This window comes from Lithobates pipiens, unplaced genomic scaffold (genome assembly GCF_037356315.1).
Source record: "Lithobates pipiens isolate NorthernLeopardFrog02 unplaced genomic scaffold, aLitPip1_a1.2 Scaffold_18, whole genome shotgun sequence".
NCBI classification, from domain to species: Eukaryota; Metazoa; Chordata; class Amphibia; order Anura; family Ranidae; genus Lithobates; species Lithobates pipiens.
Window position 1 is genome coordinate 618328363 of NW_027507758.1, and position 27903 is coordinate 618356265.

General features: G+C 45.7%; 1 protein-coding gene across 1 annotated transcript in view; it reads left to right on the forward strand.

The window, feature by feature from the left end:
- LOC143989519 (uncharacterized) overlaps nt 1-27903 on the forward strand; it is a 64477-nt gene that overhangs the window by 11865 nt on the left and 24709 nt on the right. Inside the window, exon 7 of the mRNA XM_077489655.1 lies at nt 25703-26048. Within this exon, the coding sequence (XP_077345781.1) occupies nt 25703-26048 (346 nt within the window). The remainder of the gene's footprint in view (nt 1-25702; nt 26049-27903) is intronic.

The window sequence follows — 27903 nt, forward strand, 5'->3', positions numbered from 1 at the left end:
GAGAGCAGGATCCCCCATCTGATAATGAGGGGTTGGAAGCATCTGCCGGTTTTGACTTTTCGCTAATAGAACCCTTTGTCAAATCGGTTAAAGAAGCGATCGGTTGGGAGGAACCCCAGGAGGCTCAACCGAAATGGAAGAAATACTTCCCGAACCTCAAAAGGGACGATTTAATCAAGGAAGAATGCCAGGGACCCGAGAAGAAATCGAGTCTGAATAACAGGCTTGCCAAATTGTATCCCCTCAAAGGGCCTAAAGTGAGTCCTCTGGTCTCTCCTTCTATTGTGGACACTTCTCTTATGTGGTTAGCCAGGCATGTGACACTGCTGATTGAGGATGCTGTGACATTCAGGGATGTTCTGGATAGGAGGATTGACACGGATATGAAAAGGGTCTACCTAGCGGCAGGAGGCGCTTGCAGACTGGCAGTGGCACTCGCAGCCGTAGGCAGGCCTATTAAATTCTGGAATTCCTGCAGTCAGGCCTAGAGAAAGGGCTTCATTCCAGTAGCCTGAAAGTCCAAGTATCAGCCTTATCCGCTCTGACCAGGGTCAAATGGGCACATGATCCTTTAGTCATCCAGTTTCAGAGGGCCTTCCTTAACTAAGGCCACCTAGGAAACCTTCATTCCCGGTCCGGGTATGGGACCTCTCAGTTGTCTTGGGAGTCTTGTCTAAGGAAACGTTCTCTCCGCTCGACAACATCTCCCTTTGGGATCTGACGCTCAAGGTTTCATTCCTTATTGCAATAACTTCAGCAAAGAGAGTCTCGGAGATGCAAGCCTTGATGGCCAAAAAACCATACCTGGTCGTCTATCCGGACAGAATAGTTCTAAGGCCTTCGGACCATTTTGTACCTAAGGTGTCCTCCTCCTTCCACTTTAATCAGGAGATCAACCTTCCAGCCTTTGTCACAGATCAAGGTGATCCTCATCCTCTGGATGTCAGGGGCAACATTCTAAAGTATCTTTCAGCAACCGAGTCGATCAGGAGATCGGAAAACCTCTCAATTGTTCCATATGGCTGTAGGAAAGGTCAGGCGCATCGGCTCACACCATCGCTTCATGGCTGGTAAATTCTATCAAAAAGGCCTACTCACTGAGTGAACTACAAATTCCTGAGTGCTTAAAGGCGCATTCCACCAGGGCAGTGGCAACTTTTTGAGCGGCCTATTGTAGGGTCTCAGCAGAGTCTATGTGTAAAGCGGCCACCTGGTCTTCCAGAAACACCTTTATATCGCATAAGGTGGATTCTGCACGACTTTCAACATTAGACTTTGGAAGGGCCGTCATCCAGGCCAACTCCTCTGTTTCTTGTTAATACATTTTTTTTTTTCGTGCATTCCCACCCAGTCTGCAAGTTACTCCCTAGAGTCTATGCTGCCATGATGCGACAGGAATCCGGAAAATTGTATACTTACCTTTCCGTAATTTTCCTTTCCTGTCGCATCTTCATGGCAGCATACAACGACCCACCCATTGAAGGTGATTCATATATACGGAGAATACTGGGGCGGGGGCCATCTTGTCATCTTATAGCTATGTGGTCCTATCAGGTTGTGTATGCTACCATGAAGATGCGACAGGAAAGGAAAATTACGGAAAGGTAAGTATACAATTTTCCAGTTTTTGGTTAAGTTCTATTGGCAGATAGCATGTCTAATTTTATTTGTTTTCTTTTTTTAATGCACAATAAAAAAAATTGTGGAGAATAATACTTGGCTATGTGTTGTACTTCAAATAACAGTTTGGGAGTAGGCAGTTACATTTAAAAAAATACAATGTAAAATGAACAAGGGACACCAACATAGTTGTATCTTTGATCTTATAAACTATGGGATAATGGTGTTGTGGTAACTTGCCCCTCCCCCCCAAAAAAGAGCATAAAAATATTCTTATTGATATCACTAGAAAAAAAAAGGCTTTGAAAAGCTGTTTCCCATAACTCCATCAGTATCACCAGCAAAGCTTCATTATTATCCCATTAAAGAAGAAGAGAATTGTGCGCTGCATTTTGAAATTTCATAATTTGCTACGTCACAAATGTTAATTCTCCATTACGAACACTGGTTTACAAGACCGACTGCTTCCAGCTCGTCCTTGCTTCCGGGCATGCGTGTTTGTACTTTGGACTTTTGTCCAACGCACTTGTGTACACACACTCAGAAAATCCAACAACAGAGATTTGTCTGCGGAAAATGTTAAAACCCGCTATCCAACATTTGTCCGCGGAAAATCCGACAACAACTGTCTGATGAAGTGTACAGACGGTCAGATTTTCCACCAACAGCCTGTCATCACACATTTCCCATCGAAAAATCCAATCGTATGTATGAGGCTTTAGAGTTCCCCTGCCAAATGCAACTAAGGGGTCATTTACAAGCGCAGCAAGCACTGCTGCTCCTCTAAAAAGCGATCTGAGTGTGTTTGACTGGCGGTGAGGAGGAGATATGTTGCCTTTTCATCACTTGATTTAAACCCATGATTCCCGTGCAATGCACACGATTTAGACACAATAGTACGGCAATTAGAGGTTTAAAACTGGTGTGAGGAGGTGACAGTGCCCTGTGTTCTTTGGCTTCTCTCATGTTGTTCAGGTAGATATCCACCTCTTTAAAGAGGGATTCCGCCCCAAAAAAATATATTAAAAGCCAGCAGCTATAAATACTACAGCTGCTGACTTTTAATAAATGGACACTCACCTGTCCCGGGTTCCAGCGATGCCGGCAGCCGAGGCCTATCGACCGCTCGGGCCTCGGCTGCTGCCACCGCCATTCGAGGTGAGGGGATCAGGAAGTAAAGCGAATCGGCTTCACTTCCCGGTTCCCTACTGCGCATGCGCGAGCCACGCCGCGCAATAGGAGATCTCCGCGCTGTCACTGGGACCCGTGTGTGTCCCAGCAGACAGCGCGGCAGGGCAGGAAATGGCGTAGACTCCCGTGGGAGTCTATGCCCGGAAGTTGGTGAAAATACCTGTCTTTGACAGGTATCTCCACCCCCCTCCCCCCTGAAAGGTGTCAATTGTGACACCGGAGGGGGGGGGGGGTTCCGATCAGCGGAGGTTCCACTTTAGGGTGGAATCCCGCTTTAAGGTTGCCTACCCCGTTCTAGATTTTGTTCCCACTCTTATTGCCTGGTGTCCACCTCTTATCCACTCATAGATCCCTACACATGTACACATGGCACAGGAGGCTTGTCTTATCCTGCCGACTATGCCAACATGTAACTACGACTGGGAAGGTGTTGATGCCAAACTGCAGAAGTCCCCACACTGCTTCTTCTTGGATAGGACAGTCACCTACCTATTGTTGATGGAGCTCTCCACCATATTGTGTTATACTCCTGGCTATAGGCCCGCTCCTGGCCTCCCCGCCTGTAGGCCTCAATATTTATGAATAAAGGAATGTCTACACATAAAATGCATTTTCCACTCTTTACTCTAACTTTATGACTCCATGAAGCTTTCTGTGAAATCTGACATCACATTTGACATACTATCAGAATTCTTTTGTGCAGAACGCCACATGCAAGAGTAGACATTTTGTAGTTGTTATTTCTGCGAGGAACACAAGCACATCTCTTTTAAGCCATCTTCCCCTCGCACCTTCATTCCTCTCCTAGAGAGCACCACAGAGTTGGGACCACTTTCTCGTGTATACTATGTCCACAGCATCTAGCTTCTACGACCCAGTCACAGGACCCTTAGCTCAGGGTCAGGGGAAAGGGAAATCAAGGTACTCTCATTGGTATACCAGTCACTTTCCAATGTCTCTTCTGTAGCTTTGCCCAGTTGAATACACTCCCAGATGGCACTTACTGTCCCAGGCTTCCGCCACTACTCACAAAACACTGTTCCACCTCACATGGGACCGTGCAAATAGCCCATTAGGTCACTACTGCAGGAGACTACATCTTGTCAGCTCTGGGCTGTTTGGATCCCATGCCCCATCTACCCAGGCCTCTCCCACACTGGCATTAATGTGGCCACTTATTACACCCATGACATCACTAAGGAGGGACTTTTCTAAAAGGGGAGCTTAGCTAACACCGAGGCTCGGTTCACACTGGTGCAATGCGGGATCCACCGCGATTCCGATGCATTGTCCCCACCTTGCATCTGACTCGCAGGTAGTTCACGCTGCTTTCTGCTGTGGGTATCAGTATAAATGTAATGACACCCCTAAATCGTTTCGCAGAACGCAGTGCGAACTGTAGAATCAGATCACATGGGTTGAAACACCCATGCAATTCGATTGCAGTGCGGACCAATATAAAGGGTCTTCAGGGGCGGACTGACCATTGGGCCACTCGGGGGCTGCCCAAGGGCCCCGTGCCACTAGGGGGCCCCATCAGGGTTGCCAGCCTCAGTAAAACCAGGGACAGTATGTCAAAATTTGTGTTTTTTTTTACATCGGTCACTGAAATGTCCCTTACCGACATCCTTTTGGTCTAAAAATCCTGAGATTATAGCTGCCCCACCTCTCCAGTACCTTCTCAGATAATAGAAACATGTCTGTGTATACTGTGTGATTGTATACTGTGCGTGTGTGTGTTTGTGTATACTGTGTGGCCCCATAATCACCCATTGACCGGGGTCCCTATAATCTCCCATTGCCCGTGGGCCCCATAATCTCCTATTTCCCGGGGGCCCCATGAGTTGTCAGTCCGCCCCTGAGGGTCTTGCACCATTTTGGTGTGGATGTGATGCGATTTCAGCCATACAAACTGTATGGCTGAATTCGCATCGCACAGACATCACATGTGATGTGATGTGATCCCAGCCTTAATTACTTTCCCCTTATCATACTTGAGGGTGCTCAGCCTGTGGTCCTCCAGCTGTTGCAGAACTACCCATCATGCCTCTGCCTTTGAAAGTCATGCTTTTTTAAACTATGTAAGGACTGCCAGCCGTCATTATACGTTGACTTAAGTGGAATACCGTTGTTATGGCAGCAGCTAGCTGCCATAACCCCCGGGATCCTCTTCAACAGCGGGCGGTCTGCTTTCAGATGAAAGTGGTCTCTGCGGTGGATTCGCCGCAAGATCACTTTTATTCAGGGGGCGAGACCCCCCGTCCCCCCCTCCCATTGCACTCCGATCGTATCCACCGCTTACCGTAGCCATCAGTCACGTCCTTCCCCCTGACAGGCCTGGAGCCGAGTGAGGGAATGATGGCCCACCACTCAGCACCATAACATTGGATTGTCCAAACATCACTTCCGCCCAATGGTCTTAAACGGGAACTTTTTTTTTTATTTGCATTTACGTGTAAATGTGAGATCTGAGGTCTTTTTGACCTCAGATCTTGTACTTAAGAGGACCTGTCATGCTTTTTTTCTATTACAAGGGATGTTTACATTCCTTGTAATAGGAATAAAAGTGACACATTTTTTTTTTTAAAAGGACAATCTAAAAAATAAAAAGTAAAATAAATAATAATAGAAAAAAATAAAATAATTTAGAGTGCCCCGCCCTGTCGAACTCGTGCGCGGAAGTCGGGCCCCCATATGAAAAAAATATGGTGCCCGGCACCCAACAGACAAAGTGCTGAATCGGCAAAACTTAAAGTGGTTGTATTGACCTCTTGGACATTTTTGCCTGCAGGTAAGCCTAGAATAAGGCCTATAATAAGGCTTACTTGTAGGTAAAAAGAATATCTCCTAAACCTGCACGGTTTAGGAGATATTCACCTTGCATGCAGCCGCTGATGTCATTGGCGCATGCGCTCTGCAGGTCCGTCGGCCCAGGCTGGAACTTGCCGGAATGGAGGGCTCCCGCACGGATGCACGGGAGTGACATCATTGCGGTTCTGGGCACTCACATCGCCGGAGCCAGCGATCCCGGAAGAAATGTCAGCTCCCTCGGTGGTGACTGGGCAAGCTGCAGGAGCTTCGTTCTAAGGTATTTCATAATGTGCTTGTATGTGAGGCATACCAGCACATTATGCTATTGTCTTGCAGGGGGTTTTTTTTCCCCACGGTTTACTACCGCTTTAAATCATTAGCTCATCCCTATTCACAGGTTAACATTAATTCCAATATCTCCCGTGTTCTGCAGACAGATATACTTTTCCTGATGCCTTATGTTGTACAGATTCCTCATGTTCTCCGATACGTGCTCATACATTGTAAGCTGTTCAACTTTCCAACCAGGAGCGAATACACTTAGTAAGGTACCCTCCCATGCTGAGGATATGGGGCCTGGTATGGTTTTGGAAGGGGAGGAATGCTCATCTTTCATTTTTCTTGCAAACCAGGCTGTATGCTCAGATGATGGTCTGGTATAAAATTGGGGGGGGGGGGGACACCATGACTTTTCTTTTGTAGTTTACACCATCCTTGCCCCTGTGAAAACATTTATGTGTCAGCCAAGAATCCCCAGTTGACAACTGAATAGGCCAGATAAGGATATGTCACTGGTTGTTAGGATGCTGGCAGCTACTGGCTCCCCCTAGCAACCAGCCTGACTCTCAGATCTGTGGTCAAACCACTGTTGAACCGCAAGTGGTCATCACTCCGTTTTTGCATGCGGGTGCTGGGGCTCATGGTAGCCTCCTTCGAGGCAGTACCTTATGCCCAGTTCCACACCAGAGTCCTGCAGAAGGAGATCTTGACAAAATGGGACAAATCTCCGTTGTCCCTGGATCGGCAGATCCAGGTGAGCCAGCCAGTCAGGGACTCCCTGATCTGGTGGTTGAGGTCCCCGGTGATTCAGGCCGGAAAATCGTTCCTTCCTCTGAAATGGATGGTGGTCACCACGAACGCCAGTCTGTCCGGCTGGGGTGGAGTGATGGGGATTCAGTCGGCTCAGGGTCTCTGGTCGATGGAGGAATCCAAGTTGCCGATCAATCTGCTCGAATTGAGAGCGATCAGGCTGTGCCTCCACACATGGTCGACGTGTCTTCGAGGGCGTCCGACCAGGATACAGTCAGACAACGGCACGGCTGTGGTGTACATAAATCACCAAGGGGGAACAAGAAGCTCAGCAGCTGCTCGGAAGGTCACTTGCATACTCGACAGATGCTGGACCCGGGAGAGTGGGCATTGCATCAGGAGGTTCAGGCTGCTGTGCCTGAGGTGGGGCACACCAGATGTGGATCTAGTGGTCTCCCATCTCAATTGGAAGGTACTGAGATTCGTGTCCAGGACAAGAGATCCGTGGCAGACACGTCAGATGCGCTGGTGGCTCCGTGGGATCAGTACCAACTGATCTACGCCTTTTCCTCCGCTAAAACTGTTGCCACGTCTGCTTCGCAGAGTGGAAGCTGAGGGGATTCCGGTAATTCTGATTGCCCCAGATTTGCCTCAGCGGGCCTGGTACGCAGACCTGGTGCGCCTGGTGGCAGACGCTCCCTGATGACTGCCTTTGCGAGAGGACCTCCTATCTCAAGGTCCAATCTTTCACCCTGCTTTACCATCGCTGGCTTTAACGGCCTGGCTGTGAAAGACAGGTATTGAGGAACCGGGGTCTGTCGGACTCGGTGATTCCAACTATGTTGAGAACGTGGAAATCTTCTTCCAGGAAGATATACCATCGTACTTGGAAGGCCTATATCTCCATGTGTGAGGAGAAAGGGTGGCATCCGCGCTCCTTCTTTATATCCAGGATCCTGCTGTTTCTCCAGCAAGGTGTAGACCAGAGGTTGGCGTTGAGCACCATCAAGGGGCAGATTTCAGCTCTGGCTGTCTTTTTTCAAAGACCCCTGGCGTCTCACTCATTAGATAGTACCTTTGTGCAGGGGGTGCAACATGTAGACCATCCGGTGCGTCCTCCGTTACCTCCATGGGATTTGAACCTGGTGTTGTCGGCGCTTCAGAAGCCGCCGTTTGAGAATATCAGGGAGATTCCTCTGCTGACCCTTTCACAGAAGGTGGTCTTTCTGGTGGCCATCACATCGACCAGGAGGGTTTCGGAACTGGCGGCCTTGTCCTGCAAGTCGCCTTATCTGGTCATCCACAAGGATAAGGTGGTTTTGCATCCGCAACTGTCCTTTCTACCTAAGGTGGTCTCGGCATTTCATATCAATGAGGACATTGTATTGCCATCATTGTGTCCTAAGCCGAAGCACTCCAAGGAGGTGGCCCTTCACGCTCTGGATGTGGTTAGGGCTCTGAAGGTGTACTTGTCTGCCACAGCTTCCTTTCGGAAGTCAGACTCACTGTTTGTTTCAGTGGCTGGTCCTAAGAAGGGCATGGAGGTCTTGTCGGCCACCATTTCCAGGTGGATCAGACAGATTGTAGACCAAGCCTACGCCTTGAAGGGGCAGGTGCCTCCCTTTCCAGTCACGGCTCACTCTATAAGAGCAATTGGAATGTCTTGGGCCTTCCGGCACCAAGCGTCTGTCGCTCAGGTGTGTAAGGCGGCGACCTGGTCGTCTGTCCATATGTTTACCAAGTTCTACAAGGTAGACGTCAGTGCATCGGCTGATGCCTGTTTTGGCCCCAAAGTTTTGCCGGCGGCCGTGTAGTTGCAATTGCATTTTTTCCAGATTTTTCGATAAAAACGCAGTACTGTTTTGGTTAATGCTCTGTTGCATTACTTCTGCAATGTTGCGGTCTTGGGGATCACTCCTGTTGAGGATACCCGGTTATGTAGTGGTGTTTTTTCCACACACTGCTGTTTTTTTGTGGGTTTAGTTTCACTAGTTCCCACTTGCCATGGTGGATAAAGTTTTAATGCTGTTTTTTTCCCACCCCTCGTTTGGCACTGCTTGGGGACGTCCCATTTAGTTACAGAGAGGAGCTGTGTCGGTCGGTGAATATAAGAGAAAATAGGATTTTTGTACTCCTTTTCTCTGTAATTCATCCGACCGACACAGCACCCACCCCTCCTTTTTTTTCTACGTTATACTGCTCGTTGACGTACTGAAGCTGCTAGCAGCAGGAGGGGGGTTGATAGCATGGGACCGCCCCCGGGGCGGGATTAAAGTTCTGTGTATTGTGTAACAATTTTGCCTAGTTTCTCCTAATGGCAGGCTATACAACCCATTTAGTTACAGAGAGGAGCTGTGTCGGTCGGTGAATTACAGAGAAAAGGATTTTACGGTGAGTACAAAAATCCTATTTTTTACACCCACCAAAATCTTGCCTTTCACAATTATTTTTACCACTAAACTGAGCTTAGATCCTGAAATACGGTATTTAGAAGTCCGTGACACTGTTTTAATGTTGAATTTAAAAATCAGCGGCAAGCCTGCTGATCTCACACATTTGATAATCTAAAAGAAGACCGCTGCTTTTAAGAAACACCAAAACAGTGTCACGGACTTCTAAATACTGTATTTCACGATATAAGCTCAGTTTAGTGGTAAAAATAAGTGTGAAACGCAAGACTTTGATGGGTGTAAAAAGATGTTCGCTTGGAAACTTCAGACTGCAGGCTTACTGTGGCCGAGCGTGGGGTGTACCAAGATGGCCGTGGCGGAACCTCACCTCCGCTCCGTTACACGATTTGACAGGTCGCCTTGTCTGACGGAACACCGTGTTCACGCGATCAGACGTTTCCCCAGCCTGCAGTTCCACTCAGCTCCACAAGGTCTTGATAGACAGCCATAGACAGACAGGAAGTCTCTATGAAAGGCAGGAAGTGATGTCGTATATATATAGACAGGAAGTTCCGGGTGAGAGGTTAGTCGGGAGGAAGTAGAGAGAAGACAATGCTGGAAGTGGCAGTAGAGGAGGTAATAATATTTTATATTTACACCCAGTAACCCCCCCCCGTCATGTTCCGTCCTCTTCCTCCATAGTCACTTGACGTCTTTTATGTCCAGAAGATGATGATACACACATATATAGTGTGGAAATGTAGATTAACCCCTCCATTGGCAAAACATTTCCCCACTTATGGGACTGGAACATTCCCATCGTTTTTTAGGGCTCAGAGGAGCTCTAAGATACAGAGGGGGGTCTCTTGGTCTATGATGTTCCTCCCACCTTCACTTACATTTCAGGCCTCCTTAGAAAACTCCGTCCAGGAAAGGAAGGCGACTTTCACCTTCTTACCAGCTGACTAGTCAAAAAAAATGTTCAACCCATTTGGGGTAGGCTGGATTGGGCCATCAAGATTTGAACAAAACCTTTTATATGCCTTTACAATGTTTTTTCATTACAATGATATGTACCATTTTCAACAATCTTAATTGTTATGTTCTCTTTTGATAAAATAAAAAATTTATGGATAAAAAAAAAAAAAAAATGTTCCAGTATACCAAGTGGAACGACTAAGGGCAGTCCTTTAACACTTGGTGGGCGCTCATTCTTAGATGAGGACTGTTTGTAGAGCATCATTTGATGGGTGACCAGGGGTCGGTGCTATGCGTCTGGGGAAGACAGTCCAATACCTTTCCATGAGACGGGTTCTGACAGTGCCCGCTTCTGGAATTCAGAGCCCCAGGAGCCCACTGCCACTCTGTACAATGTCCAGATACTCCAGCATACTTGGCACCAATGTGTAGCACCCTCCTAGTTAGGTTGCCAATAGGTTTAGGTACATTTTAGTTTTTGGCTCCTCTGTAGCCAGTGGAGCAGGATTTGATTGATCCCGGCTGTTCTAGGTTCTGCTGGCTACAGGTTCAACTACTTCCCCATGCATTACAGTAAGTTCCGGAATCTAGTGGGTTGGGCCAGGTGGACCCTGAGCTGAATATTAATGCAGCCTCAGCCAATCCCTGGTCAAGAAAGTGATCAGCAAGGGGCTGAGGTGTGCATGTATAGTCAGGAGCCTACAACAGCAGGGTCCTTTGCTGTGGTGGAGAGAGACTCAGCCTGAAGGGGCTGTGGGGCTGTCTACCCTCCTGTGCCATCTAGCTAGAGTTTACAGGAGGCTAATTGTGGTCACAGCTCAGGGAGGGTTGAGGCTGACTGCTGAAGCTGAGAGGAGTCTGGAGGAGAGTCTGCTAAGGGTCTGGTCTGGAGGCTCACAGTACAGGGTCTGTCTAGTACTGGAAGGAGGCATCCATGTATATGAGGACACTGTGGGGTTTATTTACTAAAGGCAAATCCTTGTTGCGCTGCAAGTGCACTAGGAAGTGCAGTCGCTGTAGATCTGAGGGGGGCATGCAAGAAAAATAAAAAATAGCATTTTTGCTTGCACACGATTGGATGATATAAATCAGCAGAGCTTCCCCTCATTTTGATCTTGCCCTCATTTTGATCTTGATCTTGCCCTCATTTTGATCTTGATCTTGCCCTCATTTCGATCTTGATCTTGCCCTCATTTCGATCTTGCCCTCATTTCGATTTTGATCTTGCCCCTCATTTTGATCTTGCCCCTCATTTTGATCATGTCCTCATTTTGATCATGCCCTCATTTTGATCATGCCCTCATTTTGATCATGCCCTCATTTTGATCTTGCCCTCATTTTGATCTTGCCCTCATTTTGATCTTGCCCTCATTTTGATTTTGATCTTGCCCTCATTTTGATCTTGCCCTCATTTTGATTTTGATCTTGCTCTCATTTTGATCTTGCCCCTCATTTTTATCTTGCCCTCATTTTGATTTTGATCTTGCCCTCATTTTGATCTTGCCCTCATTTTGATCTTGATCTTGCCCTCAATTCGATCTTGATCTTGCCCTCATTTTGATCTTGCCCTCATTTTTGATTTCGATCTTGCCCTCATTTTTGATTTTGATCTTGCCCTCATTTTGATCTTGATCTTGCCCTCATTCCGATCTTGATCTTGCCCTCATTTTGATTTTGATCTTTCCCTCATTTTGATCTTGCCCTCATTTTGATTTTGATCTTGCCCTCATTTTGATTTTGATCTTGCTCTCATTTTTAATTTTGATCTTGCCCTCATTTTTGATTTTAATCTTGCCCCTCATTTTGATCTTGCCCTTCATTTTGATCTTGCCCTTCATTTTGATCTTGCCCTCATTTTGATCATGCCCTGATTTTGACCTTGCCCTCATTTTGACCTTGCCCTCATTTTGATTTTGATCTTGCCCTGATTTTGATTTTGATCTTGCCCTGATTTTGATTTTGATCTTGCCCTCATTTTGATCTTGCCCCTCATTTTGATCTTGCCCCTCATTTTGATCTTGCCCTCATTTTAATAATGCCCTCATTTTGATCTTGCCCTCATTTTGATCTTGCCCTCAATTTGATCTTGCCCTCATTTTGATTTTGATCTTGCCCTCATTTCGATCTTGATCTTGCCCTCATTTTTATCTTGCCCTCATTTTGATTTTGATCTTGCCCTCATTTTGATCTTGCCCTCATTTTGATTTTGATCTTGCCCTCAATTCGATCTTGATCTTGCCCTCATTTTGATCTTGCCCTCATTTTTGATTTTGATCTTGCCCTCATTTTGATTTTGATCTTGCTCTCATTTTTGATTTTGATCTTGCCCTCATTTTTGATTTTAATCTTGCCCTTCATTTTGATCTTGCCCTTCATTTTGATCTTGCCCTTCATTTTGATCTTGCCCTCATTTTGATCTTGCCCTCATTTTGATCATGCCCTCATTTTAACCTTGCCCTCATTTTGATCTTGCCCTGATTTTGATCTTGCCCTGATTTTGATTTTGATCTTGCCCTGATTTTGATCTTGCAATCATTTTTGATTTTGATCTTGCCCTCATTTTGATCTTGCCCCTCATTTTGATCTTGCCCCTCATTTTGATCTTGCCCCTCATTTTGATCTTGCCCCTCATTTTGATCTTGCCCCTCATTTTGATAATGCCCTCATTTTGATCTTGCCCTCATTTTGATTTTGATCTTGCCCTCATTTTGATCTTGATCTTGCCCTCATTTTGATCTTGCCCTCATTTTGATTTTGATCTTGCTCTCATTTTGATCTTGCCCCTCATTTTGATCTTGCCCCTCATTTTTATCTTGCCCACATTTTCATTTTGATCTTGCCCTCATTTTGATCTTGCCCTCATTTTGATTTTGATCTTGCCCTCAATTCGATCTTGATCTTGCCCTCATTTTGATCTTGCCCTCATTTCGATCTTGATCTTGCCCTCATTTTGATCTTGCCCTCATTTTTGATTTTGATCTTGCCCTCATTTTTTATTTCGATCTTGCCCTCATTTTTGATCTTGATCTTGCCCTCATTTTTGATCTTGATCTTGCCCTCATTCCGATCTTGATCTTGCCCTCATTTTGATTTTGATCTTGCCCTCATTTTGATTTTGATCTTGCCCTCATTTTGATTTTGATCTTGCCCTCATTTTGATTTTGATCTTCCTCTCATTTTTCATTTTGATCTTGCCCTCATTTTTCATTTTAATCTTGCCCCTCATTTTGATCTTGCCCCTCATTTTGATCTTGCCCTTCATTTTGATCTTGCCCTCATTTTGACCTTGCCCTCATTTTGACCTTGCCCTCATTTTGATTTTGATCTTGCCCTCATTTTGATTTTGATCTTGCCCTCATTTTGATCTTGCCCTCATTTTGATCTTGCCCTCATTCCGATCTTGATCTTGCCCTCATTCCGATCTTGATCTTGCCCTCATTTTGATCTTGCCCTAATTTTGTTCTTGATCTTGCCCTCATTTTGATCTTGATCTTCCCCTCATTTTGATCTTCCTCTTCCCCTAATTTTGATCTTCCTCTTCCCCTCATTTTGATCTTGCCCTCAATTTGATTTTGATCTTGCCCTCAATTTGATTTTGATCTTGCCCTCATTTTGATTTTGATCTTGCCCTCACTTTGATCTTGCCCTCATTTTGATTTTGATCTTGCCCTCATTTTGATCTTGCCCTCATTTTGATTTTGATCTTGCCCTCATTTTGATTTTGATCTTGCCCTCATTTTTATCTTGCCCTCATTTTGATCTTGCCCTCATTTTGATTTTGATCTTGCCCTCATTTTGATTTTGATCTTGCCCTCATTTTGATCTCGCCCTCATTTCGATCTCGCCCTCATTTCGATCTCGCCCTCATTTCGATCTTGCCATCATTTCGATCTCGCCATCATTTCGATCTTGCCCTCGGATTTACAGCGACTGCACTTCCAAGTGCACTTGTAGTGCAAAGTGCATTTGCCTTTAGTAAATCAACCTCAATGAGTAGAGGACTGAAGGAATGAGATCCCGGGGAAACAGTTTCTGTTTTTGTTCCCTTTTTTTTTGTGAGAGACTGTTCCAGACTTGCTGGCTCAGAGCTATTTCAAGCGTGGGATCCCCCTGAAGCTGTATGTCCACAACCCTTTTCATTAAAGTCCTGCCTGTAAAAAACTATTTTCTACTAGAGAACATCCTCTGTTAGGTTGCAATAGTTCTGGAGTATCCCAAGGCTCACCCTATTCCCCATGAAAGTCCTTTAAACAATAAACCCAAAGAAGGAACATCTGCCTGGTTATTGTGCGGAGAGACTGATGCTGGGTGCTGTGCATCCAATAGAGAATAGAACCTGGGATAAACAGGGAAACCCTTTCGCCCTGCTGTTCTCCTATCCACACTGGGCTGCCATTGGAGGGAAGAGAACAGAATACCCCCCCCCCCCCACACACACACACACACACACACACAGTGCTATACTCCTCCATTAGCATCCTCCTGCCATCCAATCCCTTCTCTTACAGCAGAGAGTGACATCACTCCTGTCGGTCAACAAGCTGCCAGAGATTGGAACCAGAGTTACAGCCAGAGTTCTGGCAATTATCCAGATTAGCTGAAAGATTCAACAAAAATTAGCAGGTTCCCCTTCCTGGGCACCATCATCATGACCCAACATTGACCTCACAGTCCTGCCTCAGAGCAAATAAGTCAAAGGAAGGATCATTTCTATCGTTCCTTGTCTGCAGATCTTAAACTAATCAAAACCAGTTTAGAAACAAACCCAACAGAGAAAAGGGAATTTCTGATCCGGCAGGCCAAGAGGGTTCAGAGTTCTATAATAAACACTAAACAGCCCAGACTAAATGTGTTCCCATGGGGGCAGTAGTCCTTAAATGTACAGCAACCCTCCTATTACCCCCTCACTTCCACATCTAATTATTGTAAGACCAATACCATCCAAATAATTCTTACTTTCATTTCCCAAAGTTATCCGTCTACAAGGAGACCTGTATAGAGCAAATGACGGCACGAATGAGGATGGAGGAGGACCGGAGTCACCTGACTGAGAAGATACTAAACCTCACCTTGGAGATCATCTACCTGCTGACCGGAGAGGTGAGGAGGATTCTGGGAGGTCACATGACATCACTCTCATCTCTATTAATAAAACACAGACCTGACCGGAGAGGTGAGGAGGATTCTGGGAGGTCACATGACATCACTCTCATCTCTATTAATAAAACACAGACCTGACCGGAGAGGTGAGGAGGATTCTGGGAGGTCACATGACCTCGCTCTTACCTGTTAATAAAACACAGACCTGACCGGAGAGGTGAGGAGGATTCTGGGAGGTCACATGACAATCTCTTATCTCTGTTAATAAAACACAGACCTGACAGTAGAGGTGAGGAGGATTCTGGGAGGTCACATGACATCACTCATCCCAATAATAAAACAGAGACCTGATTGGAGAGGTTAGGAGGATTCTGGTAACATGATCTTTCTATTGGTTCCTTAATACAGAGTTTTCCTCCTCTGAAGTCTGGAGATCATATGACCATCACAGTGCCTCCATGTTCCTCCCTAAAACCCGAGAGACACAACAGGCAGAAGATTCTAGAAGTCACCAAGAAGATGATGGAGCTGCTGACAGGAGAGGTGAGCGGTGCTGGGAATTCTGGGACATTATCCAGTAACAGACAAGGGATGTGTCTGGATGGTGACTGTATCATTGTGTGTGTCAGGTTCCTATAAGGTGTTACAATTGATGTATACAATTCCTGTAAGGTGATGTGTATATGTGTGTTACACTTGGTGTGATTTTTATTATATATGTGAAAACCTGAGTGATTGCAAAGTTGAGGTTAAAAAAGAAGAAGGATAGATGTATGTTTGTCGCAATGAATGTGTTATATCTTTCAGAATGGAAACCTTGGAGATAATAATATTGATGTCAAAGAAGAATATACAGAGGAGGATGAGGCGTATGGAGTGATGGAGGAGTTTTCAGAAGGACACAAGGATATGATGGAGCCACCTAATACCAGGAACCCACCAGAGAGATGTCCCCGTCCTCTGTATTCCCGGGATTCCACACAGGAAGATCACACCATCCCTCACCATTACAAGGTTGGTGGGAAGGAACATTTGGAACACATGGAGACAATGTGTGGATTTCTTTTTTATGTGATTTCACAATATTTAAGCCTATATTTTACACATGTTATTGTCCATGATTCTCTTGGTTTAGGGTGAAGATCTGATAGATATAAAAGTTGAAGTTAAGGCAGAAGAAGAAGAAGAGACGTATGTGAGGGATGATCAGCAGTCTATGGAGGAGGATGGAATAATGATGACATTTGTAGAGGAGGACACTCCTACAGAGATCAGCACAGGTGGGTCATTAACACTAAATACATTCCTCCACCCATACTGCTCACTGATTGGTCCAGAGTAGGTCAAAGACTGGGTGATATCAGCCTGTAATTCTCTGGTCACTTTCCTGAGCTGTGTTCCCCATCTTGTATTACTGTACTTCTCTCATAATCTTTCCTCTCAGCATTGCAGACACAATTTATGTCTCTAGACTGGATTTACCTAGATTTTGAGGTTCATCTGGCATAAAATGTTTGTAAATAAGTAATTTTTTTTCTTCACTGATGTGCGCTGATGAGGCGGCACTGATAGGTGGAACTGATGATCAGGCAATGATAGCACTGACTGGCATCACTGATGGGCACTGATTGGCATCATTAGGGCTGCACTGACAATCGGGGCACTGATTATCTGTGCAGATCTCCCCTGTGAGGAAATACCGATGATCAAATCGGCTCTCCTCTTCTCACAAGCTGTCAGCGTGAGGAGAGGAATGCCAATAACCGGCATTTCCCTGTTTACATCTTCAGCTCTTAACTGGGATCGGTGGACAGAACGCTCCACTGATCACCGTGTGCCAAGAGTAAGAGGACATCATATGAATTCCTCACAGAACGAGAGTGCCGTCCGTCATTTGAAAATGTGTCAGGCAGTAAAGTAAACATTTAGGCTTCCATTATACTAATACTAATATTATGAGTCTTGATCTTTTACACTTTTTTTTTTTTCCAGAAATTTTTTATTGAATTTTATACAACAGTTATAATGAGGCACATAGGGTAAATTTCACAGCATTTGCATAGTACTAATATGGACGAAAGTCCTATAATTGCCATCAATTGATAAACAGTAGATAACACTGGTATATATCGACTATAAACAATAGATTACATACAATAATAGTAGAGAAATGATCACTAAATACAGCAGCAAAAATATGCAGTTAAATCAGGGGGAGGTTATATAAGTGGCTAAACAGGGCCAGGGTCCGAAAGCATGTCCCATCTCCTTAACATCCACCCCTACAGGGAACTTGCTGTGGACAGGAGGGAACCAAATTATTAAGCATGAGTGAAGACCTTAGTGTTCCGAGGCCCATAGCAAGCGAGGTTATTGATAGAAAAGAGAGGAGAAAAAAAAGGAAAAAAAAAAGGGTGGAAGGGGAAAGAAGGGAGGGGGGGGTGGTGGGGTGGGTGGACAAATACATCATTATTAGAATGATTCACAATTAGAGCTGTTGGAACGTTGAAGGGTTGCTATGTACTACTGGATTTCTAAAGTGGGACCAACATGACCAAGTGGTACTGAACTTGTCATGTCTGTCATGGGCCTGATGGATTAGCCTTTCCATTTCTTCAATGCGGTCTACTTGCTGAATCCATTCGTTGACAGTAGGTGGGTAAACAGTCCTCCAATGTCTGGGGAGGCATTGAGTGGCCGCATTTATTAGGTGGAGTACAAGAGATTTATTATATGCTCGTTTCGGAATAGATGTGTGATGCAACAAAAATTGCGCTGGGGAAAAATCTGGAGTATACGTGGTTATTTTGGCAATCAGAGCGTGTATTTCCCGCCAAAAAGGTGCAATTATGGGGCAGTCCCACCAAATATGTAGAAAAGTACCTTCTGCCGAGTTACATCGCCAGCATGTAGAGGGAACTTGTGAGAAGAGTTTGTGAATTTTATCGGGCGTGCGATACCATCTGGAGAATATTTTATATCTATTTTCTTGTGCGGAGACATTAATTGAACCCTTGTGCATAAATTCAGAGATACAGCCCCATTCATCTGCGCAAAAGGTACGAGAGAGATCTGTCTCCATATCCGATGTATATTATGCAAGGGAGATGCATCCATATAGAATAGTGCTGTCATTTTCGAGATCAGGTGTGGCTGTGGCTCAGAACTACCGCACAAGGACTCAAAGGGGGTAAAATCTCTATGCCAGCGCGTAATCGGTTTAGTGTGGGTCAGAAAGTGCCTTATTTGAAGAAATTTATAGAATGGTATGTGGAGTTCTGGGAATTTAGAGGACATTTGAGCAAATGAGAGGAGGTTGCCATTGGTGAAAAATTTGTGTGCTCTGTATGTGCAGGTAGGTATGGGACCACCCGAGTTGCGATCCCCCACGCCTACCAAAAAATCTGGGTTCCCGTTCAATGGCGTCATGGGACCGGGGACAGGATTTAAATTTAAAGCGCGGCAAGATGCCCGAAGTGCTAACAATGTAGGCCCTATCAACGGGTGCGTGGAGCAGATAGGGGGGGGGGGGGAGTGAGGATGCATTGATCCATGGGAGATTCGAGAGGGGAAGTTGAGTAAAAGCCTGTTCGATCCGAATCCAGTCTTTATTGGCGCAATGTACATGCCAATCCACTACTCTTGTGAGAAGAACGGCCCTATAATATGTCTGTATATCTGGTAAGCCCAATCCCCCTAGCCCTTTGGGGAGAACCAGTTTGTTCCAGCTCAATCTAGGGGGACGATAAGACCAAATGAATTTTCTGCACATGCGACTGTAGCAGGTAAAAAAGGAAGGGGGGAGCTTGATGGAGATAGTTTGCAATAGATACATCAATCTGGGGAGGACATTGAGCTTTAAAATGGCTATTTTACCAAACCAGGAAAATGAGCCTTTATGCCAATGCAAGAGATCATCTTGCAGTTTAATAAGTATGGGGCTAAAATTACATTCGTAGAGCCTGGTCAAATCAGTTGGAATGTGAATTCCCAGGTACGTTAACGCTGATGGCTCCCACCTAAAAGGGTAGTTATTTTGGCAGAGTGTAACCGCGGCCATTGGCACTGTGATGTTTAGGGCTCTGGATTTTCCAAAATTTACTTTCAAATTAGATAAGGTTTGGAAAGTGTTCAGGTCTTGAAGGAGATTAGGGATAGTAGTTATCGGGTCAGTCAAAAAAAGTAAAATATCATCCGCGTAGGCGGCTATTTTGCATAGTTGGGACCTAATGGTAATCCCTTTGATGTTGGGGTTATCCCTCATCCTTCGGAGAAGAGGCTCTATAGTGAGGATAAAGATAAGGGGGGAGAGGGGGCAACCCTGACGTGTGCCGTTGGCGATGGAGAAGGCATCCGACAGGCGTCCATTGACCCTTAATCTAGCCGTGGGGACCGAATATAGTGGCATAATCATTTGTATAAAATTGACGGGGAAACCAAGGGTCTGCAGCACCACCTTCATATAGTCCCAGGCTACCCTGTCGAATGCCTTCTCCGCGTCCAACGATAGAAAGAATCCTTTTGTGTTTGAGGTTGTTAGCCAATGATGTATGTTAAGGGCTTTAGTGGTGTTGTCCCTGGCCTCCCTACCAGGGACAAAGCCCACTTGATATGTGGAAATCAATTTCGGGAGAAGAGGGAGAATCCGATTCGCCAGGACCTTAGCGTAAAGTTTAACGTCAACATTCAATAAAGATATGGGACGATAATTGGGAACTAGTGTCGTATCTTTACCTGGTTTAGGGAGCAGCGTAATGTGCGCTTCAAGGATGTCTTTATGTCGTATATCGGAAGAAGAAAAAGTATTAAACGTTTTGACAAATACCGGGAGTAATTGATCTGAGAAGGCCTTATAGTAGCCTGCTGTTAGGCCATCCGGCCCCGGGCTTTTGCCCGCTTTTAGCTGCTTCAGGGCAGCGGTAGCTTCCTCTACCGATATAGGGGAATCAAGATCTGTCAAGTCATCTGGATTAGATAAGACGGGGCAATATTGAGATAAGTATTCCTTGATCATAATATGTCTATCTGAAGTGAAATCTTCTGAGGCCTGTTTTGGTAAGTTATACAGTTTATGAAAATATGCTACAAATTATCTCGTTATGTTGTCATCGTCCACGAACGTGTCTCCTGATGGGGTCTTTATCTCGTGTATGGTGTGAGACGCTTTCTTTTTTTGTAAGGCCCTTGCCAGCAGCTTACCTGCCTTATTACCAAACTCATAAAAAAGCTTGTGCGTTAAGGCAAACTTACGTTTCACCATTTTCTGCAATTCTTCCAAAAGGTTTTCCCTAGCTTCAGTGAGAGCCTCCAGACAACTGCTCGCCATGGAGTGTTTGTGAGCCTTTTCTAGGGTTTGAATATGGTCAGTGAGCTCTCTGATACGAGCCATTCTCAGTTTATGTCTCTTCCCGGCCAACGAGATAAGTACGCCTCTTATGACACATTTATGTGCTGCCCATGTTGTAATAGGATGCGTGTCCGCAGTCGTATTTTCCAGGAAGTATTGTTTCATGCTGTCAGAGATGGACTGTTTATTATCCACGTCCAACAGCAGAGACTCGTCCAAGCGCCAGATTGGAGATCTTGAGTGGGCCTGTCGAAAAGATATGGTTATAGAAATAGGGTTGTGATCTGACAAAACCATAGGATCAATAGAAGCTTTGTCTAAAGAGGGAAGGTCAGCCTGCGTAATAAAAAAGTAGTCCAGTCTGGAATATTTGGAGTTTCGGGGAGGAAAAGAAGGTATAATCTTTGGTGCGTGGATAAAGCGTTCTCCATGTATCATGTAAGGTTAACGTTTGCAATTGGGATTTGATTGTACGAAGGGCTTTGTACGGTAGATAGGACGAACCATTGGAGGTATCCAAAATATTTGACAAGGGGACATTGAAATCACCACACAAAACTACCATGCCAGATTGGAAGGCCGTCAGTTGGTGTAGGGTGTTGCGAAAGAATGTTACCTGCTGCCTATTAGGGGCATAGATATTCGCGATGGTGATGGGCTTGTTAAACAACTGTCCTTTGATGAAAATATATCTGCCATGAATGTCTCGCTGAATATCAGAAACCTGGAGGGGGCAGTGTTTGGATATTACGATTGTGACCCCTTTGGATTTTGCTGTATCATTCGATGCATGATATACCGTGGGGTAGTGGTGATTGTGTAGTTTAGGAATGGAGTCGGATCGGAAGTGGGTCTCTTGTATTAGAGCTATATGTGCCTTGGCTTTATGAAGAGAGAGCAACAGTTGCGATCTCTTTTCGGGCGTGTTAAGTCCCCTAATATTAATCGAATACAGTTTAAGTTGAGGATGACCGGGCAAATTTTGGGGCGCACGGCTATGCGTCATAACGGGTAGGGGATTGTGGAGAGGAGAAGAAAGAGAGGAAAAAAAAAGGGGGGGGGGGAGATTGAAACCCTAATGGAGGGGGGGCGGAGACGTATTAATGAACAATTTGTCAATAAAACCGATAGAGGGGTGGAAGTTGTCCACCACCACTAAGAAATGTGGAATCGGTTGGATACCAAAGAGCAAAAGGTGCCCACACCCCTATCAGGAACGTGTACACCAGTATACTCCCTAGTGTGGGGGTTGGCCAGGACAGAGCTGAGGTATTAAAATGTAAGAATGTACTTTCTATAGTGAGCGATGAAACGACACCCCGGGACATCTAAATTTAGATTTAATGAGTTGAAGTTATCAATTTTTAGGAGAAAACGTTAGGGCCGATATCTGGGGACAGGAATAGTATACATAGCTCTGTGGGGGAGGTGGTTAAAAATGGTATAGTAATGCACCTGCGTCTGAAATGCTATCAAGTACAGAGTGAGACCGTATGGTCCTAGAAACTTCCATCAGCTATGTTTAAGCCCTCTTTAAACTAAGGCAGTATTATAGAACAGATAAACTATAAATTAACTTGTGGTAACCGTATGGACATTGTAAAAATCCATAAAACATAACATAGAGATATCATATAACAATAGAACAATACCTGTAGGTCTATCAAAGTGCATGCAGCATGACCGCAGAGTGAGCCAACCATGGGCTGTGCTTAAGATGGCGTATGTTACTTCCCACACCTCCGTTCCCGGTCCACAGCACCATCCGCCAGGAGGGAGGTTCCCCTCACACGGATAGCACCAAGGCCCGTGAAGGAGAAGCGAGCCCACAACAAGCCCATGCAGGCAGGTCAACAAAATGGCATTTGTGGCCAACGCTGCGTATAAGAAGAAAAAATAAGTCAAAACCACATTTATCCCAGGCTTGGTCAAAAGAAAAACAAAAACTAGGTGGCCACCGGGACAAACAGCTGAAAGTGTAACCTGTCACCAAACCTTTTGTGGAAGAGTGCTTGAGTCCAGTCTGCAACCCAGTCTAGAAAAATGGCAATTTTCATAACCAGTTTCTTACTAACGATCACAAATCCGTTCTGTATCCCAGAATCGTTGCATGTGTAAGGCAAGGGACGCAGGTCAGAAGGCACATGCCGCTCACGATTGAGTCTTTGCAGAGTTTAGTGTCTGCTAGCAGAAGGGGGGGGGGGGGGGGGTTACGCCGCCCAATCTAGTCGTATTGGTTGTTGATTACTTGAGATGGCAAACCTGGACAATCTCACAATGTCTCACATCTTAGAACCGGAGGCCACGCTGTGAAGTGGGAGTTGAGCAGGCAGCGGAGCAAAACTACGGGGCGGATCTAAAAATTCTAAAATCTGACAGGACCCGTTAGTTGAAAGAGTGCAGTATGGGCAATGTAGTTTCTAACCCAGCAAACCAGTGGGTCTGGCATGTTATAGAACTAGAAGAATGTAGGGAAGTAGATATAGCATAGAACAAGAATCTGTTATCACACGGCAATGTTTGCACAAACGGAAGGTACTGCCACCTACAGTAGCAAAAAAAAAAAAAAAAAAGGGCACAGTCAGCTTAACAAGAGGCAAAAAAAGGTTAAAAACAAGTCCATTGAGGTTTGAAAAATAAATGTAAAAGGAAAATCATGTGAAAATCCGGACTAAGAGCAGCCTGTTCAGTGTGCATTCGTCACACTGTGCAGCTGTTATCACTCCATACGGTCAGCAGTTAGTGATCTGGACGGGCCCTCCTGGACCGTGGGGAGACGGAGGGGCTGCGATCCCTCTGCAGTGCGTCCACTATGTGATGGCTCCTTGTTCTGGAGGCAGAGCGTCTCCTACGATATCTGGACTCCTGGGTGTCCATCCTTTCTGCCGGAGGCTCCACAGGTTTATATAGCGGTTGACGGAAATTGGCATACCAGTTTGATACTTCAACCGAGGGGATCCTCAGGGTGGCGCAGAAATTAGGTAAGTCTTCTGGAACCTTCAGTTGTGCCGTGCGTCCCTGGTGAGAGGCCGATAAGCAAAAGGGAAACCTCCATTTGTATAAGATGCCCCGTGACCTCAGCAATTCTAAGAGAGGCCTCAAATCCCGGCGATGCTGCGAAGTGATGCCAGACAAATCTTGGAAGATCTGAATCGGGGCAGATTCATAGGACAGTGATCCGTGCACATTTTAGGATATCCTCCTTCAAGTGATAGTCCACCAAACAGCACACGATATCCCTCGGCGGGTCGGTATCCCTACCCCTAGGCCTGAGGGCCCGGTGAATCCTCTCCATATCTATGGGTGTATGGGCTGGTCTGTTCAGGATGTCATTGAAGAGGGTGGTAATCGCACGAGTAATGTTGTCCCCTTCAACCGATTCGGGAAGGCCTCTCACTCTCAAATGATGGCGCCGTCCTCTGTTGTCCAAGTCTTCTGTATGCCTCTGCAGATCTCTAAGTTTTAAGGTATGTAAGTCCACTTTCCTCGCCGTCTTGCGGATCTGCATCTCGTGGCGCTCAGTTGTTTTCTCCACCACCTGCACCCTATCCGTCAGTGCCCTGATGTCTAGGCGCAGCTCAGCAATGGCCGCTGACAGGGTGTCCTTGATATCTGTAGCGACATTCCTGAGGTCTTGCATACTGATTTGAGCCTGTATCGCGGGCATAGCAGACCCGGCAGACCCATTGCTGTGAGTGTTATGAGCCAGTCTTGAGTCAGATAGAATAAGTTCCATCGGCGGGAGGGAGAGCGTCTGTGAAGCTGGTGACTGGCCCTGGCGGGAAGACGCCATGTTCCCTCTTTGAGATCGAAACATCTCAGGGATGTTTTGGCTCATATTGCCGCTTTGTTCGCGAGGGGACCGGGACCTGGAAGCTGAAGATTGTCTAGAAGCTGTCCCCATTGTGTATTTCAAGTAAAGAGGGAAAATTCACCTCAGCTTTCGATGATAAAGTCCCGGGGTACCGAGAGCTCTCCGCTCAAGCGTCCGCCATCTCTCTCAGCCAGGCCACGCCCCAGACCTTTTACACTTTATCAATTATATTGCACATTACATGCTCCTGACCCCTGCACTATATACTCTACATTGTACATTACATACTTCTGACCCCTGCACATGTTGTACATTACATAATTCCGATTCTATATAGTCCTGTCTGTTGTATCTTATACAATATGTAATATACAATATGTTGTACATTACATAGTCCTGACTTCTGCTCCCTACCCTCTACCCACTGCTATATATAAACATAATAAGTATTCTCTTTTGTTACACCCATTTCCTACCAGCTGGACATTTTATATCTGATGATTTTATTGGAGCACAGACTTTTACATGGTGATAATAATGTGATAACATCCTCAAACTTTGAAACCTTAAACAGAAAGTGATAATGGGGGAGGAGTCAATAACCCAATGATGGGGGTCTTCAGGATCAGTCCAGTCTTCATCTTGGTGGTTCTCCCCCCATCCTCACTCTCTGACCTCTGGTGGGGCTCAGCCCCGCTGTTATTCATGACTAAATCATGGACTAAATAAGGAAGTGCAGGACTTCTTGTGTTGGGAAGATGGCAATGAGTGATAGAGGGGGAGGGGACACTCGTCCTATAATCCCCTCATCACTGTCACTCCTATAAAAGACAGTTCTCGTTGTTTCCTCACTCTCTGACTAAGGTCCATGAATAAAGAAATGATCTGGTAGGAGATCAGAGGACCCATTTACTAGTTACCTTGAGGGGGGAATTGTAAGATCCTCAGAGACAAAGCTGCCTGATGTGGGCGGAGTCCTGGTTTAGGGGAACCAATCAGCTCATGTCTAGTAATAATCTTTGTATTTCTATTTTAGTAGATGGACGGGAGATGAGGAAAACCTCAGAGGATTGTCTCACTTTGTCTCCAGACTGTAAAGTAGAAGATGAGGACATCACACAGTATAGTCCAGGAGAAAACCCGACTACCTCAAATGTCCATCCGGCACCACACAGTGTAGATGGACCATCGTATTCCTCTTATCCTGAGGAACCTCAGACTGTGAGGGACGGGGCCGTTCTTCCAACAGATAAGAAGTTTTCCTGTACTGAGTGCGGGCAGTGTTTCCATTTTAAATCCAATCTTAATGTGCATAAAAGAACTCACACAGGTGAGGAGGCGTATTCCTGTGCTGAATGCGGGAAATCTTTTTTAAAGACATCACTACTTATCTCACATCAGAGGTCTCACACAGGGGAGAAGCCATTTTCCTGTCCTGAGTGCGGGAAATGTTTTTCACGGAAGTCATATCTTTGCAGACATCAGAGATTGCACATGGGCTTGAAGCCGCATGCCTGTCCTGAGTGCGGGAGATGTTTTTCAAAAAAGGCAAATCTTTACACACATCAGAGATTGCACACGGGAGAGAAGCCGCATGCCTGTCCCGAGTGTGGGAAATGTTTTTCACAGATGTCCATTCTTTACAGACATCAGAGATTGCACACAGGGGAAAAGCCTTATTCCTGTGCTGAGTGTGGGAAAAGCTTTGTACAAAAATCACTTCTTGTTGCACATCAGAGATCTCACACTGGGGAAAAGCCGTATTCTTGTCCTGAGTGCGGGAAATCTTTTTCAAGGAAGTCCAGTCTTTACTTACATCAGATATCTCACATGAGGGAGAAGAATCTTTTATGAGTGAGGGAATCAATTGTTCCTGACTGAAGTCCTGTCTTCCTGTATATCAGGGATCCCACACAACCCTCGAGGTGTATTAGTGCCTTGAGTGTGGGAAATGTCTTTTATATGAATGTTGCTGGACATCACAGCTCTCATGTGGGGAAGAAGCACACCCTGATATACACCTCAGATATACTCCATGGCTGATCTTCATCATGTAAGAAACAGTTCATAAGGAGATCAGAGATCACCAAATACATGGATGAAGTGTTGTACCGTGTTGGCCATGGATAGCAGTAGAAAAATAAAAATGGAGTCATTACCTTTCATTGGCTGAGTACATTTTGTGGTGTAAGCTTTTACAAAGGAAATTTAAGCTGCTAAATGAATAGACCTCCTAGCAATGTTATTACCAGGCTGCAGCTAGGGAAAGCTCTAATATTAAAGGGATTGTAAAGTGAATTATTATTTTTTTTAAAATAACAAACATGTTAGAATTACCTCCACTGTGCAGCTTGTTTTGCACAGAGTGGCCCCGGAAAATGCTCTTCTGGGGTCACTCGGCGGCTGTCTCGGCTTCCACCCGCAGGTGCTTCTCACGTTCATGTGAGCTCCCTCACATGGTGAGAAGCACCTGCGGGCGCGCTCCCATGATACAGCCGGCGGCTATAGCCGCTCGCTGTATCACACGGCCCCGCCCCCCGGCGCTCCGCGTCAATGGATGTGATTGACAGCAGCTCGAGCCAATGGCTGCGCTGCTTTCCATCCATCCACTCAAGCCAATCAGCGGCCAGGCTGAACGGTGGAAAGGACGGCGTGGGCGAGCGCGGGATTTTCGAGGGGTGAGGTAAGTTAAACGGGGAGGCTGGGGGCGCAGGCACTTTTGGATGTTTTTTCACCTTAATGCATAGAATGCATTAAGGTGAAAAAAACATTTACCTTTACAACACCTTTAAGAGTGTGACCACAGCAGAGTGAGTCTATCTAGCTCACATTAACCTTTCTTTATTGTACATCACGGGACACAGAGCACCATAATAATGACTATCTGGGTTTTACGCTACCTTTAGGTGATTGGACACTGGCAACCAATAGAAAGTTTCCCCCCCATATAACCCCTCCCATACAGGAAGTACCTCAGTTTTTTTTCGGCAGTGTCTTGAAGGTGATGGTCATGGCTGTTTGAAGCTCTTCCAAACTTAATGATGTCCCAGTAAAGGGCGTTATGATCGGATCTATTCTGATGGCATGAAGGCTAAAATGGATGCTGCATCCTTGGAGGACTGTTTATTGGGATACCTGTTATACTAGTTAAATGGTTCCAAAAAAGAGAGGCAGCTTGGGGAAGCAGGAGCACCACTCTTGGGTTCAATGATCTGGCAGGTATCCGCATCCCCTGATGGACAGTGGTTTTGGGTCTATCTGAAACACCGTGGTGTTTGGCATTGCAGGGTGTCCTGGCGCATTCATTATTCGTCAGACTGAGGCCACATCACCTTGTTCATGCCTGATCTCAGTTGATTGAAGCCTAAACAGGATCAAGCCTGGTTAGTATACAGATGGGAGACTGCCCGGGGATACCAGCTGCTGTAAGCTATTCCCCACTGGGGTGAGGGGGGAAGTATCTGAGGCTGCTGAGTTTTTTGAGAGTATCTCAGGCCACTAAGACTTAGGGCAGTCTCTGAGGTGGTTTGTTCCATCTTTTTCTGGCAAAAACCTGGTAGGTTAAGGGCACCTCTTGGGTGGGGTCTGCCACAGAGTTGTCAGTCTTTGCCTTACATTTGCTC